At 43.1% G+C, this 15,298-nt stretch overlaps 1 protein-coding gene across 11 annotated transcripts in view; it reads left to right on the top strand.

Moving 5' to 3' along the window:
• Nucleotides 1-15,298, top strand: part of col7a1 (collagen, type VII, alpha 1) — a 48,358-nt gene that overhangs the window by 3,379 nt on the left and 29,681 nt on the right. For 9 of the 11 annotated variants that reach the window (XR_008950126.1, XR_008950122.1, XR_008950124.1 and 6 more), the window contains exons 2-36: nucleotides 2,606-2,678; nucleotides 2,784-2,964; nucleotides 3,051-3,207; nucleotides 3,346-3,439; nucleotides 3,516-3,674; nucleotides 3,749-3,906; nucleotides 5,435-5,564; nucleotides 5,648-5,767; nucleotides 6,428-6,583; nucleotides 6,684-6,803; nucleotides 6,884-7,033; nucleotides 7,887-8,003; nucleotides 8,466-8,612; nucleotides 8,699-8,824; nucleotides 8,946-9,092; nucleotides 10,707-10,829; nucleotides 10,959-11,228; nucleotides 11,323-11,484; nucleotides 11,585-11,716; nucleotides 11,826-11,972; nucleotides 12,175-12,312; nucleotides 12,385-12,534; nucleotides 12,609-12,745; nucleotides 12,823-12,949; nucleotides 13,045-13,188; nucleotides 13,269-13,438; nucleotides 13,603-13,644; nucleotides 13,731-13,757; nucleotides 13,839-13,883; nucleotides 14,303-14,422; nucleotides 14,495-14,566; nucleotides 14,639-14,674; nucleotides 14,767-14,820; nucleotides 14,899-14,976; nucleotides 15,111-15,224. Coding sequence is in view for 1 of the 11 variants with exons in the window: in XM_057030447.1 (XP_056886427.1) it covers nucleotides 2,615-2,678; nucleotides 2,784-2,964; nucleotides 3,051-3,207; nucleotides 3,346-3,439; nucleotides 3,516-3,674; nucleotides 3,749-3,906; nucleotides 5,435-5,564; nucleotides 5,648-5,767; nucleotides 6,428-6,583; nucleotides 6,684-6,803; nucleotides 6,884-7,033; nucleotides 7,887-8,003; nucleotides 8,466-8,612; nucleotides 8,699-8,824; nucleotides 8,946-9,092; nucleotides 10,707-10,829; nucleotides 10,959-11,228; nucleotides 11,323-11,484; nucleotides 11,585-11,716; nucleotides 11,826-11,972; nucleotides 12,175-12,312; nucleotides 12,385-12,534; nucleotides 12,609-12,745; nucleotides 12,823-12,949; nucleotides 13,045-13,188; nucleotides 13,269-13,438; nucleotides 13,603-13,644; nucleotides 13,731-13,757; nucleotides 13,839-13,883; nucleotides 14,303-14,422; nucleotides 14,495-14,566; nucleotides 14,639-14,674; nucleotides 14,767-14,820; nucleotides 14,899-14,976; nucleotides 15,111-15,224 (4,314 nt within the window). In the remaining 10 variants the exon portion in view is untranslated. Of the gene's footprint in view, nucleotides 1-2,567; nucleotides 2,679-2,783; nucleotides 2,965-3,050; nucleotides 3,208-3,345; nucleotides 3,440-3,515; nucleotides 3,675-3,748; nucleotides 3,907-5,434; nucleotides 5,565-5,647; nucleotides 5,768-6,427; nucleotides 6,584-6,683; nucleotides 6,804-6,883; nucleotides 7,034-7,886; nucleotides 8,004-8,465; nucleotides 8,613-8,698; nucleotides 8,825-8,945; nucleotides 9,093-10,706; nucleotides 10,830-10,958; nucleotides 11,229-11,322; nucleotides 11,485-11,584; nucleotides 11,717-11,825; nucleotides 11,973-12,174; nucleotides 12,313-12,384; nucleotides 12,535-12,608; nucleotides 12,746-12,822; nucleotides 12,950-13,044; nucleotides 13,189-13,268; nucleotides 13,439-13,602; nucleotides 13,645-13,730; nucleotides 13,758-13,838; nucleotides 13,884-14,302; nucleotides 14,423-14,494; nucleotides 14,567-14,638; nucleotides 14,675-14,766; nucleotides 14,821-14,898; nucleotides 14,977-15,110; nucleotides 15,225-15,298 lie in introns of all 11 variants that reach the window. The other 2 variants (XR_008950125.1, XR_008950131.1) reach the window with 2 other exon arrangements.

Raw genomic sequence — 15,298 nt, forward strand, 5'->3', positions numbered from 1 at the left:
GAAGGTTTTGATCTAATCTGAGAGGAGGCAAGAGTGGAGGGGGAGCCAATCAGGAGCCGAGGAAGTAATGAGGAAACTATTTGGAGACCTCAGTAGTTGATGACTGTAGGAATTACTGTATAATTACCGATTTTTCATAATTATTATTTTCAAAGCTTAGTTATACAAGTAGAGCGAGATTAAACTAGGCAGAGAGCAGGTTTTACATTGGGGGTGGGGGGTGGGGGGGGGGGGGTGACTAAAGGTTCAGCCATCTATTCCACTTTTATTGATTCTGGAAACCAGGACTAAACCTGCACTTTTAGGAATGGAGAAATCGATTTATTAGGAAGTTATGGTTCTGTAAGCTTCTTCAGATTTGGAGCTTGGCCTCTAAAGACCTGCTGTGTCAGGAGAAGTATTTTTAAGTCTACTATGGATTTTAAGAGCAGCCAAAGAAGAGAAACATGCTATCTTGCCATTTTGTATTAGATCAGGGGTGGGCAAACATTTTGATTCGTGGGCCACAATGGGTTCTAACATTTGACAAAGGGGCCGGACCAGGAGCAGATGGATGGATGGAGTGCTTTGGTAACCTCACCTCATTGGAGAAAAAATACACATCTTGGGATATGGAGAAAACATGTGCTTTAATTTCAAATGAAAATGAAGAGAAGCATTACAACAAAATATCTGACTTTGGAATGAGTCTTAAAACACTTAAAATCAAATGAATAAAATGTGCCTTTTTAAAAAAAATTAATAACCATTTCTATTTTAAAGCACTGAAAGTTCTGTTATCCTTCAGGATATCACCATCACTCTCCTCCTGACTGTCTTTTTTCTAGTGGGAAAACACCAGAATTGCAGTGAAAATATAACATTAACAAGGTTTATTCATTTAATTTTTCAAGTTTGGCGGGCCGGATTAAAATGTTTAACGGGCCGCGTGTGGCCCCCGGGCCTTAGTTTGCCCATGCCTGTATTAGATGGAGGCTTTTTATTCAGACATTGTGATAACACTGATTTACATTAATCCTGTAACAGGGCTAGTGAGCTAGCATTGTTCTGAGGCTCTAGCTTGCTAATCTTAGTCTAGCACAATGAAATGAAAAAGGTGCTCCCAGAAACCTGTTTAAAATGTGAATTAAAGGGAAGAGCCTGCTCAAAACCTTCTCCCACAGGTGTAGAAGGAGAAACCGATATATTTACACACACACACACGCACACACCAGTTAGTGATAGTAATGTATAATGTAATGTACATAACATATTAGTTTTTCTTTTAGTGTTGTATACCACTGGCTACTACTGTAACATGTGAATCAATAAAGTTGATCTTATCTTATCTTATCTATCTTATCTTATCTTATCTTATCTTATCTTATCTTATCTTATCTTATCTTATCTTAAATTTGGCCTCACCCATTACCCACCAGTAGTGAACACACCTGCCAAGAACAGTGGGCAGCACCTTCCTGCCAGGGAACAATGGGGATTGGGTCCCTTGCTCAGGGACACTCCAGGCATTTGCTGTCCCAGAATTTTTGAACGAGCAACCCTGCTGTTACAAGACCAATCCCTTGGATCTGAGCCATGAGCTGTCTGCCCCAAGTGGGTTTACACAATTTCTATTTACATTTAATCTTGAGCGATGCAAGCTTTCCATTTGAACACGATGATTTTGTTATCTGCCCTCCTCCCCCGGTGCTCCTCTGGTCCGTCTGCACTTCCTGATACTCTTGGTTTCATCAACATAAGTAGTTTGTCACACAGTTGCAGACAGTATTTACTTTGACTGCTCTACACAGCAGATCAGACATTTTGCTCCCTGGCTGAACATCTGTGAGCCATTTGCAGTAGCCGCTTTATCGTGCATCGCCTCCGTTCGGAAGGTTAACGTGAATAGAGGTTGTCACGAAGACAAACGCTCTGCGTGCAATGCAGGGGCTTCTCCTGCAAGATGAAAGCTGACGGGCGATTTGCTGAGAGTGATAATTGTGTTAAGAAGGTATAAGCTGAGGCCGAAGATTAAAGGCAGCACGGGCACAGTCGTCAGTTGTTGACACGATGACAGTAACATAATTTTTACCTGCATAATTATGGTGTCTGCAAACAGGCACATGAATAGTTTAGAATAAACATCCATACTTTTGTATGCTCTCTATAATAAACTCTTATTTAGGATTTCCGTATTGTTGATTTAGTTAGAAATCTGTGATGCTAGCAGAACGTAAGGGGGAAAAAGTCTCATAAATATATGCGACAAATGCAGCAAAAGTTGCTGGAAGGGTCAAAACAAGCATGTGCAGGAATGTTGCCTGCAACTTGATGGTAATCTGACAAATATCACACCTGTATTTTCCTCAGCGTGCAGTGGGACCAATGTCAAATGGGATTCAGCTAAATAGGAACTCAGTGAGGACACATTGCTAGAAAATGAAATGAAAGATGACAATGGCCCCCTTTAACTTACCAGGAGTTGCTTACAAATGTGGATGATGTCAGGGCCAAAGGAAACAAGGAAGGATAAACAAGAGAGGGAATTCAAATGGACTATTTGTATTGTCTGTTATTGTGTGTTTCAGATAAAATTTGAAAAAAAAAAAAGATTTTTCCCTCTCAGGTTGTGAAGATGTGGAGCTGCGTGTACCCAGTGATTCTCCTCCTGGCCTCCATTCAATGGGCTGAAGCTCAGGGTATAAATGATTCCCCTTGTTTTCTTCTAAGAGTTAGCTCCATGTGTCTGCTCATTTGTAGAGAGAGAGAAGTGCTTTCTCATATATCAGACGTGTTATTTTCAGGCCGCTGTAATAACGTCCAAGCAGCAGATATCGTTTTCCTGATCGACGGATCATCAAGCATTGGGCGAGCTCACTTTCAGCAGGTGAAGGGCTTCTTGACTGGAATTGTCAAACCCTTTGCCCGCTCTGTCAGTGCATCAGGAATCCATTTTGGAGCGATCCAGTATAGCGACAACTCCAGGTGACTGAGGCGATTGACCCATTTTATCTACAATAAGGGAAAATGTCTGCGCAGGATTATGTGTTCAGACCTGTTCTGCTCTCCAGGGTTGAATTTAAGTTCAACACCTACCTAAACGGCACAAGCGTGGTCAAAGCCCTACAGAACCTGAAGTACAAGGGTGGAAACACGCGCACCGGTGCCGGCCTGAAATTCATGGCAGATAACTTTTTCAACCCTGCATCCAGTCGAGAGGTGCCAAAGGTGTGACGATTGGTTCTTTCCCTGCATGTAAAATTGCACATTTGAGCGCTGAAGCCTTTCATGCAGGCCTTTGCCTGTTTAAACCTGCGAATGGAAGAGCGTGAAGTTTTCAATGTTCCATGGTTCCTTGCCTTCCAGATTACCATCCTGATCACGGACGGGAAATCACAGGATAACGTGGAAGCTCCTGCACAGAAGCTACGCAGTCAAGGAGTGTATATTTTTGCAATTGGTAGGTGCAGTTTTATCTACAATAGTAGTTTGGACAGGAAAAATATTTTACCCGGCTATTTGCTTTGTTTGTTTAGGTGTAAAGAGTGCAGACACATATGAGTTGGCTCAAATCGCCTCCCAGCCCAGCGCAGATTTCACAGCTTTTGTTGGGGAGTTTAAAATACTGGAGACGCTTCTTCCTATTGTGAACCACAGAGTGTGTTCCAAGGCAGGAGGAGTCTATGCAAGTGATGGTATGTTTAAGAAAGGTCACAGTTATGTGGTCTGTTATCTCAGGCGTTCATTGAAGTTTGCTTTTGTTTTCCAGAGGCATTTTCTGGGCCATCCAACCTCCAGTTCACAGGTCAGACTTCAGATTCTCTCAGTTTTCGCTGGAGTGAAGCAAGGGGACCTGTGATTTCCTATTTGGTCCAGTATGTACCACTTTCTGGCCTTGGGCAGCCAATTTCAGCAGAACTACGGCAGGTGAGAGCAAGGACTTGTTGTGGTGTAGGGACCAACTCTTGCTAATCGCCTAGCTTGTCTTTTGGATCAGTAAGCTACTAAGTAAAGCTAGAGCTTTGGTTGACTTTAGTAGGGAAGAAAATTACATGTTGTCAAAAGAGATGAAAGCACGAACCTGCAACTATTCATCCTAATGGACTGTTATTAAAGGTCAGCCAACAATGAACAGTAATAGATTAAAGAATTTTCCTGCCACACTTGCTTTCCTGCTGCAACGGATTGTTGGAGAGTCATCCAGGCTCGTTTGTCATACACATTTGACCACTTTAATCCAATTTTGAAAAAGTATTTTAGAGAATATTCCTCGCGGAGATACGAATTAATGTCATATTTATTTTGATGGAGACGCTGTATGAAGGAAATTATGGAAAATCTTGAGATTTAATCACAGATGCCCATCTGAAACAGCTCTATTTATTCTATTTTTTTCAAAAGGCACCTTTTAAATTTTTATCTACTCCTTTAATGGAACAGATCTTAGTATAATCACTTTCCCAGCTCTGTTTTTACTGTAACCAAGGCAAATATTTGAAAATAATTCCTCATGAGTTCTTGGTCATGACCAGTCATGGGTGAAGCCACTTTGGAAAGTAGTCCACTAGTTTGCAGGTTTTCTATCAATTTAAAGTAATCAGTGTAATTGCAGCCTTACCTACAAATAAAAGTAACGTGTTAGAGTACTCATCCATGAAAAGCTGTTTGCACATGTCAAAACTTAGCAGACAATCAGCCTCCCTTAAATAAACGACCTCTCACATCGAATCAAATTGTAGCTTAGCGGGATAATAAGAAGAGAGCTATTCCACATAGCATTTTATGCAACACTTTATGTTTGATGACAGAATATGAGCAAGTATATGAGCACCAGCAGGCCACACGCGGATATTTTTCAACCCGACTGCAGTTGTGAACTGTTGCCTCCGCGTCATTCCCATTTTATTGATCCAGTTAGGATAAGAGGGATACTCCTCAGGTGAAATTGGAAGCATCTCCTCAATAATATAACCAGCCGCATGCTTTTAAATGTCACTCTTAGAGACAGTTTTATCGCGGCTCAAACTCAAACGCTATTGGTTTAGGGCCGAAGCACCACTGTCCTCCTCAGCAGGCCAGCAGGATGCAATAGCGCTCCTTAAATCACAGCGTTGGAATTCTTGTCGGAGCGGTTTACTTTTTCAACAAATGCGAAACAATTGATAGTTACACTAGCGAAACTAACGTAGTGTGTAACGCATGACTGCGAAACAGTAACCACAGTACTCACAACACGGGTCATGACTGCATGTGGTTTAGGAACCAACGTTTTTTTAGGAGAAGCACAAATCTCCAGGCTATCTTTGGGTGGTCTTTGTCAAGCTACAGTACATAGATTAAAGACTGGCAAGTCAAAGTGTGAAATCCCCTGACAGAAAAGATGACGACAGCAGAAGTAGGCTGTCATTCAGTGGAGCTCAACATTCACTCAAATCTTTTTGTGTCTTCCCTGCAGGAAACAGTGCCTCCCCGCCAGAGAAACTTCACAGCAGTGGACCTAAGATCAGGCACTGACTACCTGGTGACTGTTATTGCCCAGTTTCCCAACAGTGTCGAAGATGCTGTTTCTGCGAAAAAGAAAACCAGTGAGTAAACAGTCATGCATGCTCAGCACAAACTCTTTTGTGTTCACCCATTTCTAATGATACATCTCTCACGTCTAACATAGGGTCTTTGCCAGGGGTGTCCAGTTTACGTCTGGTCCAAGCAGGCTTCTTCTCACTGTCTTTGAGCTGGAGCAGACCTTCAGTTCCAGTGCAGGGCTACAAACTCACCTATGGACCACGAGGTCAAACGCTACTTCTTTTACTGTCCCCCTTACCACCCCGGCATTGTTTACGGCAGAAACCGTAGGAGAAAAAAGATATTACAGGTGTTAACAATATTAACAGTTAGTGGCAGGTTACAAAAACATGTTGGGAATGTAGAGCTGCCAGGCTTTTGTGAGGGAATATAATCTTTTTTGAGGCTTTGCTTCCTTCAGGCACTGGCTGTCACTAAGACTTTTACTGCTCAGCCATGTTCTATAAAATCCCAGTCCTGAAATTAGACATGGAAAACCTTTACTTGTGCATTTGGAATATATTGCTTCCTGTATTTCTAGAGACAGGGTGTTGATCATAACAGGTCCAAAATGTCCGGGCGCTTATGATTCAGGAGAGGAAAGTGGCCCCTGAGGGCTGAAATAAACATTTTTCCGCACATGTGGCAGGAGTGCCAGTCTCAAACGGAGCTGCTATCACTGACACTGGCAGATGTGGAGGTCTGTGTAGCCTGTGATGAGAAGTGTGGTGTTCGTACCTGCTCACCTGGCCCTGGGAGCAATCACGCTCTGTACAGTTGGCAGGCTGTCACTCACACCGGGGTGACGATGTTGAAAACACCTTTTGATGTGTCTTAACCATAACCCCTCTCTTTTTGCTCCGGTATTATGTGCTGGGACGAGCAGGTCAGCCAGCAGCTCAGCTTTCAGAGAACTCTCTGGTGGCAGATTCCACATCAATCACCTTGGAGTCGCTTGAACCAGACACGGAATACGTCATCAGCCTGTATCCACTGTTTCCTCGAAACTCTGCAGCGCCGTCCGTCCTGACTGCCCGCACATGTAAATTCACACAATGAGACCGTTTCCCTATATTTGGGGAACCCATGCTCGCCCAGTATTACTCAGACTGCCTTTGCGTTCCTGTTTTTGCTTGTTTTAGTGCGTCTGGAGGCAGTGCAGCAGCTCTCGGTGCAGACGGTGTCAGAGGGCAGCGTGCGTGTGCGATGGAGAGGTGTCCGCGGTGTGAGGGGCTACAGACTGATCCGTGGTCCGTTGAGAGGTCAGCGGGAAGCCAGCGTCGTTGGGCCTTGTTCGAATGTGCGCACCGCTCAATCGTTTGTGTTTTTATGATCCAAAAAGGCGATACAGTGGAGACTGTGGACCTAGCCAGCGACATCGAAGCATACACTTTGTCCGGCTTGCAGCCCAACACTGACTACATCGTCACTGTCCTCACACTGTACGAGGGCAACGTTGAGGGTCCCGTGGCAACCGCCGCATTCAACATAGGTGGGTTGATTTCTTTCATACCTTCAGTTCGAGCTGAGTCCTGAGTCGTGAAGCAGAGACAAACGATGGCAACATTTTTCTCGTGCCTTTCTGTTTGCGGTACATGCCAAGGACCACTTTGCTCACATTATGCATGCTTGCCATCTGTCTCTGGTGTGTAGTGCACATATGGTGTCAAGCCAGTTGGGCCAATGTTGCTCATTTGAGGGCTGGCTCGCCGCGAGGCCTCGGCATTGAGAGAAGAGGAGAGAAAACCTGAACTCTGAGAAACATGCATCAGTGTTCACCCCAGAACCTAGCGTGTGGGTTCAGCGTACCCAAATTAGGCGTGGAATCTATTACACTTCTACTGACTCTTCACTTTCTGCTCATTCAAAAAAAAATCCTTTTCAACTGATCTCTTATTTATATCTCTTAACAAAAACAATTAAGCTTTCATTATTTACAATACTATTGATCCCAGTTAGCCACTTCATTAATTATCTCACTAAACATCTGATCCCATTTTATTTTTGTTTTTAGGGTTTTTTTCAGTTTCTCACAGACTGGATTCTAATCCTTTTTTTTAGCTTATAAATTGATCTAAAGGGGCACAAAAATCATTGATACCCACTGCAAGTTGTGTTGAATTACACCACAAGAAATGTAAGTACTCTGTTTTAAATATATATAAAATCATGCCTTCAGGTTTTTATCAAAGCTGTCTCCCCAAGGAGCATTGGGTTGCCCCTGTGTGGGACCCATCCGACCTCTAGTTATTCCAAATTAGGGTTGTTGAGGCAGTTTCAAAATGTCTTGCATTACAGTGTCAAGCTTTGCATACATATTGTCCATTATGTTGCTTTTTTGTCAGAAACTCCAGAGGAGCAGAGCCTCCGAACACACCCCACCGGGCCCTCCTCCATTCGCCTCACCTGGAGATATATTCAGTCTTCTCAAGGCTATCGTCTGGAGTGGCGAGCGGGAGAAGGTTAGACATGCTAATGCTATCATTCATAATCATACTATCGTCACTTAATAACAACAAAGCATCTTGATATACAGTGGAGGAAAAAAGTGTTCAGACGCCCTTCAAATTTTTTTGTTTATTGTTTACAAGAAAAAAAAACAAGCCCGATAAATTCTTGACGGTTTCAAGATGTCGGTTTTCAACATTGCTGGTTTCACAGTCAACAAATAACACAAAACTGAACCAACAAATAAATAACCCCTCACATGATCATTTGATATTTCGTAGTCTTGCTATTAGCGTGCAGTAGAACCCTGCACATGAACCATATAAGAACATTTAGTCCCTGTAGAATGCATAAAAATGAATGGCATTCGGCTTTCAGATGAAATAATAATATATTTTATTATTATTTCTATTTTTAATAGGGTGTAGCTATACAGTAGGTGAATGAAATTGCCTGATTTGCCATTGTGTTTCCAGAGGGCCGTGTCCAGAGACTCTCTTTTCCAAGGAGCACTACCAGTTATGAGCTAACAGGTCTGCAGCCCAGCACAGAATACATCATCACCCTTTACACCCTGTATGAAGGTCGGGAGGTGGCCACTCCCGTCTCCACCACATCCAGAGGTACCTAACTTCATATGGCCGGATTTCTAGGTTCAGTGATGTTTGCAGGTTTTGCATGAAGTAAGATGTTGTCTGTGATGTTCTAGAAGAGCAGCCAGTTGGGAAAGTGTCCAACCTGAGAGTCGTGGAGTCTCTGGGAAGCACTGTTCGACTGGGCTGGACGGGTGTGGCTGGGGCCACACAGTACCGCATTTTTATCCTCAACAGAGAGGGTAAGCATCTGTTATTCTGAATCTATTAATCTCTTCCACTGCTTACTTCTATTGATATGAACCCACTCCTGATTACACTCATTAAAGTGTGTGTATTTGTGTGTGTGTCATGCCATGTCAGTGGCTAGAGAGGAAATCCAGGTGATCCCTGGCAACCAGACAACGCTTGACCTAAGAGACCTGGCGGTGGGAGTGTCCTATGCAGTCAGTGTCACAGCACTCGTGGGAGAAAATGAAGGAGACCCAGTTAATGTTTACATCAAAACAGGTGACTGGAGATCTAGTTCACACACTTGATGAGGAAAGATTGGGATCCATCCATAATGGATGTATTTAATAATCCCCATGGTTATTTTTCTGTTAGACCGCTCAATGAGGACAGTTACCCCTTAATGCCTTTTATAGACTTTTAGAGTTGAAAATATTTTAATATGTTTTATGTGTTTCCCACATGACCCTTCCTGATCTTCATTCCACCCAGCTCATGCTCTGGCTGGTTTTCCTCTAAAATGCTGCCCGCTGACTCCTCGCCACTTTGTGCTGGCATTTGGGAGGTTTGCCAGTTAGAAAGCCTTCATCATGAGTCAGTCCCTCTTCCTCTGCAAACATCTTGCAGAAAGCTGCTGTCTGATCCTCTTAAGGGCTTTTTTGCTTAATTAAAACGCCCTTCTTAGTTTCAACTCACCATGTGGAGAGACATTCTGCTTTTACAAATCCAATAGTAACAGATTATAAATCTCAATATCAGGGTGTAACATGTAGGAAATACAACCATTCTATCAGTAGATTATACTAGTTGAGAGGATTTTTGATGTATGATCAACAACACATGAAGACTGCCTTATTTCTCTCTCTGCTTCCTTTTGTGCGTTACATATTTCTCCCCTAATGGATCACTGGTAAGAAAGCTTCAATGTACTGTTTCATCAAAATGTGGCTTTCATTTGTATTGTGAAACGTAAATCAGGATGTTGCCACAACAATGAACATTAAACAGAAGAGCAGGCACAGAACACACGTGCACGCTGGAGGCTTAGTCTTTCTAACAGATGTACGGAGCAGCGGTGTGGTCTGAAGCCGTTCCTTGCTGAGAGGCTAAGACACAATATTGCTGCTATAAACCTGTTTACATCCCGATGACCCCTTTTGATCCTTAATTAGAGATCCTTAAGCCTTAATGTGTCTTTGTAATCCTAATTTATTACATCGCTGACATTTTGTTATATGGGAAAAAGACAGCTGAGGAAATAGTTAAGAAAATAACATTCTAAATGAAGGCTTGGCCTAAAATTTGTTAGAACTATGAAAAGACCAAAGAATTCAGTGGGTGTACCTGGTACCGATTAAAACTCCTTACACGCTTAAGTTAGCGTATTGTTTTGCTTCCTGTTCCTTTGGTGTTTATTTATATCCACTTTGTTGATTCATGGACATTTTTGTCTCAGATTTCTGACTCAGATTTTTAGCAAACTCTTGTTCTTGAGGCAGACAAAACAGCGACTGGTTCAACAATTCATGGTTGTTGATTTCAAATTCAGTTTGATCTTAGGATGGACATCTCTTATATGTATTTACACACTCAGGAAACCAAATTTGTGTATGTTATTCAGGCAATTTCATCTTCTTTATAATAAGTTGTGAAAATGTGAACAGCTGTTTTATGATTAGCACCTTGTGTTTTTGTTATATTTATTCTAAATTCTATATTATTGTAACACATTATATCAACAGTTTTCTTGTTATCCACTGAGAGAACTTTCTTACTTCCCGTTGGGTGTTTTTAAAACACCCGTAATTTTGTTGGAAATCTTATGTCGTTTCATCAGTGTTTTAACCATACATGGGCTTTGGCACATCAAATCATTTATCGTTTTATTTTTAGAGCAAGGCTTGGGCGTAGTGACTGATCTCAAAGTGACTGACATAAACAGTCGTAGAATTCGAATTGCCTGGACTGGTGTTGCTGGGGCAACAGGGTACAGGATTTCTTGGAGTCAAGGCGGCGGTAAGCGTGAATTTGATTACTTTGAATCTTTGATTTGCTTCCATCCATCATGTATCTTTAATCTTCAGCATTTTCCACCTTAATGATGCGTATAACTGTAGTAAAGCAGCTCTGTGTTCTTCATGGCAGGTCCTGAAAAGTCCCGACTTCTGGGAGCAGAGGCCAGTACATTTATTATTGATGGCCTGCAACCAGATGAAGCAGTGGTCATTAGGGTTGCGGGTGTCTTTGATGGAGAGCGAGTTGGAAAGGCGGTCGAAGTGTCTTCTCGGACTAAATCGTATGGTGGGTCAAGGTCTGGCCTTCGTGTCACTGCTGTTACTTCTCAGAAGATCCAGATTGCCTGGTCGCCTTCCAAAACCGCAACCGGCTATAGGATCATTTGGCGACGTAACAATGGTAAGAAATCCTAATCCAGGAATGACAAATGTGAGAAGTGAGCCAGCTCTCAGTGCTTTACATACTGTCTATAGAAACAACTGTCTTATTCCAGGTGCGGGTACAGAAACAACTCAGAATGTGCCTGCTGACACGTCTTCTTTCACCATTGAGGGGCTTCAGTCAGATTCATCATACACTGTGCAAGTTACTCCTGTCTTTGGATCTGTCTTTGGATCTCTAGACGGAAGTCCTTCCACCCTGGCTATTAAAACAGGTACCTTCATCTGCCTTTTATTGGGAGAAGCTGCTTGGGTTCAAACAGGATGAGATCGTATACAACAGCAGATTGTTGTTTTGTGCCCTTCTAAATTCAGAATCAGATCAGTCCGTTGTTGGGATCGTGACATCCCTCCAAGTCCAAGAGTCTCGGGGAGAGGTTGTACGTGTCTCCTGGGTTGGTGTCCAGGGAGCAACATCTTACCGCGTGTCTTGGAGGAAAACAGATGGTGATGGTTCAGTATATTCATTTTGAAGATTTATAAAGAATCTTTTTTTTTTTTAAAAGCACCAAGTCACCTTTTTTGCACTAGTCTATAATTGGCCGTGCTGTTGCAGGTGGTGAAGAGAAAAGTCAGCTGGTTGGAGGTGATGTGACTGCAGTGGATTTAGACCAGCTGGATCCTGGAGCCCAGTATGAGGTTCAGGTCAAGGCGATTGTTCAGAATAGAGAGGGACGCCCTGTTTCTGTCAGGATCACCACACGTGAGTCCCACTTTTCTTACAAGTTTCAACCACTATCCCAAGCACAGAATAAACTGAGAAAACTGGATGTACTCTACTGTGATTTACATTTGCTTTTTAGAAGGTTCCTGTGAATTTGCGTGAAAAATGAGCGCAATAACTAAATCTTAGGCAAGTATTTTAACAAACTTATCTCCACTACTGTTATTTGCTCTCTTTACAGCTGGTGCTGTCACCCCCGCGCCCCCATTATACTCCACAGCTTTACAGGTGGCAGAGGTTACCCAGAATTCTGTGCGGCTTGTCTGGAATCCTTTACCGGGTGCCACAGGGTACATTCTGCGATGGGGTGATGAATTAGGTGAATCTTTTTATCATTTGAAATTAATTTAAGACTTTGTCTGTATATTCTTACCATTTTGGCTTTTCTCAGATATTGGGAGGGATGTTTCTGTCACGCTGCCTGCTGAGTCCACCTCTTACCAGGTGACGGGGCTGCATCTGGGCCATCGATACCGTTTTACTGTCCAGCCCACATTTGCACGGGGACTGGGAGCGATGAGTTTTGTAGATGAAAGAACTGGTACGACACCTTCACTTTCAAGCGCGTAAATATCCGTAGCCACGCTTTCATTCCCCATGTAATCATGTCTGCAGTGTGTGTCGGTGGGCGTTTGGATGTGGTGTTTCTGGTGCCCGCCTCTACTGATAGAATAAGCATCGCAGGCGCTCTCCGTAGGCTTCTCACAAGCGCAGCAGGATCTCTGAACACCATCGGAGCCCGCGATTCACAGGTGCTGGTTCTTTTAGCCTGTACATTTTGATGGTGTGCGCATCACGTTTTCATCATTTGATTTCCTTTTTCTTTCAGGTGGGCATTGTAGTGTATGGTTACAGACCCAAAATGTGGTTCCTCCTCAATAGCCACGACAGGTCTGATACACTTCTGCAAAAGATTGAGGCAACACCCTTTGATGAAACCCCTGGAAATAACATAGGTCAAATCTTAGAGATACATCTGTGTTTGGAAATAGTCCGCCACCTTGCTGTGTCTTATTTTTCTTAGTCTGTATTTGTGTGTCTCCCTCTGCAGGTGAAGCAGTGACCTTCACTACACGGTACCTCCTGACCCCTGCAGCTGGACGAAGGCCTATGGTTCCCGGCGTTGTCGTCATCATCGGAGATAAAAAGTCTTCTGACAACCTTACGCTTGTGACAAACATTCTCAGAGCTACAGGTGTGAAAATCTCTGTCAAATAAAGAAGTAATGTAAGTTTAAATGTATGGTTAAACACTTGTTTAACTTGTTTAACTCAGGTGTCAAGGTGTTGGCCGTGGGTATCGGTCAGGCAGATACTGAGGAGTTGCGTCGGGCTGTGACGGACGGCAGCACGCAGAATATCCTCTACACTCCTGAAGCGTCACAGTTGGACTCACTGCACACCAGATTAGCAGAATTACTGTGTAGCATTGCCAAAATACGAGATGTAAGAGGAACCACTGCTCAAACATGTTGTTTTATAGTATGGAGAACATGGTGGAGGGCGTCTTTTTATTATGCAGACTACAAAGGACTCAATAATAGCCAGAAAGCTGCCTGTAAAAGAAACAAAACTTTTTATTTTGTTGCCTTTATTCCCATTTTGTTTAGGGCGGTCCACTTCCAGACCGTTGTCCCGCTCAGTGTCCTCGGGTGAGACTGACACAAACGCCCTCTCCCTCTTTTCTTGCATTCCAAACTTTCTTGTTTCTAAATGACATCTTACCTTTTACTTTTAGGGCCAAAGGGGAGAACGTGGTGAGAAGGTATAGTGTAACTTTTTAACCTTTCTTCTTGTACCTAATATTTGCAGCTGTTATGCTGAAATGTCCTGCATAATTCCACAGGGCGAGAGAGGCAGAGATGGTTTGGATGGAAGAAAAGGAGAGCCTGTAAGTAAATACAAACCTGTAACATTGACAAAAGTGACTAAATTCTGCATAATGAATGCATAGAAGCATAATGAATGCTTCTATAAAGCACTCACAACCCGTAACTGAAGGGCAGGGGAGCAGGGAAGGGAACAGAGCTGAGCACAGTATCATTAAAATAAAAGGATAACCCACTAACCCACTTGATGTGTTTGAGTACAAACAAAGACTATTAATTAATCTGTCCATGCACAGTTTTTGTTTAACCAAGGCACAACAAGCTTGAAGTACCATCTCAACACTAGGCATACTTTAGATTTGATCAATGCAGGGATGCTCCTGTGTAAAATTTGAACATTTTGACAGACAATGTCTTACCCTGTTTGTTTTAATCGAGGTTGATTTTGACTTTTCCAATATGTGTGCCTATATTTATGTAGGGACTTAATGGTTTGCCTGGAAGGGAGGGACCGAGGGGTCCGGAAGGGCGCCAAGTTCCACCAGGCCCATCGTCCCCTCTAGACCCTTCAGCCAGGTTGAAAGGAGAAAAAGGAGAGAGGGTGAGTAGGTTCAGTAAATATAGACAAACATTAATCAAAACTGCAGTAATTAGATCATTGTTGTTAATCCAGGGATTCCCCGGCACTGATGGAAACCCAGGTTATCCAGGGCGGGAAGGTTCCCCAGGAACTGCAGGGGTCCCAGTGAGTTGAGGCACCAGAATCTAAGGATTGTAATATTTGCCCAAACATAACAAACCAATTTTGCTTTTGCAGGGGTCCCAGGGTTTACCTGGTCTCAAAGGTGACAAAGTGAGTTTCAATAATTCAATTCGCTAAAAATGTAATATATGAATATAAATATATATAAATTTATTTCCTAAGTGCTTATTTTGTTTAACTAGGGAGACCCAGGACTGGCAGGACCACAGGGGCAACAAGGTTTTAGAGGGGAAAAGGTGAGATAAACACTGTCCTTAAAAAGGATTTATCTTTTTCTTTAAATGTATTTTCATTATGTTTTGGTGATTCTTTAGGGTGAACCAGGGTCAGTTGTAGAATCTGGGGGGGGTCTTCCAGGCAGGAAAGGAGAGCCTGGCACCCCTGGAATACCAGTAAGAAACTGAAACACAAAACGATCTTAAGCATTCTTCACAATGTTGTAGTGACACAGTTTTATGGTTTGTCCCACAACAAGCTCAGTGGAGAGTGTACCGTACTCTAACTACTCTTAATGTCATGTATTAAGGGGACTCCGGGTCAGCCAGGCATCGGTGGGACGAAAGGTGCGGCTGGAGTTCCAGGCATACCGGGTCAGGATGGTCGCCCTGGGTTACCTGGAACACCGGGGCTCTCCATCAAGGTTGTCCTTTTGTCCCATTTCTTCCTGCCTCCATTTAAAAAATACCTTCTCACTTGCCCCCCGATGCAGCAAAC

The sequence above is a fragment of the Takifugu flavidus genome, chromosome 4, assembly GCF_003711565.1.
Source record: "Takifugu flavidus isolate HTHZ2018 chromosome 4, ASM371156v2, whole genome shotgun sequence".
Classification (NCBI taxonomy): Eukaryota; Metazoa; Chordata; class Actinopteri; order Tetraodontiformes; family Tetraodontidae; genus Takifugu; species Takifugu flavidus.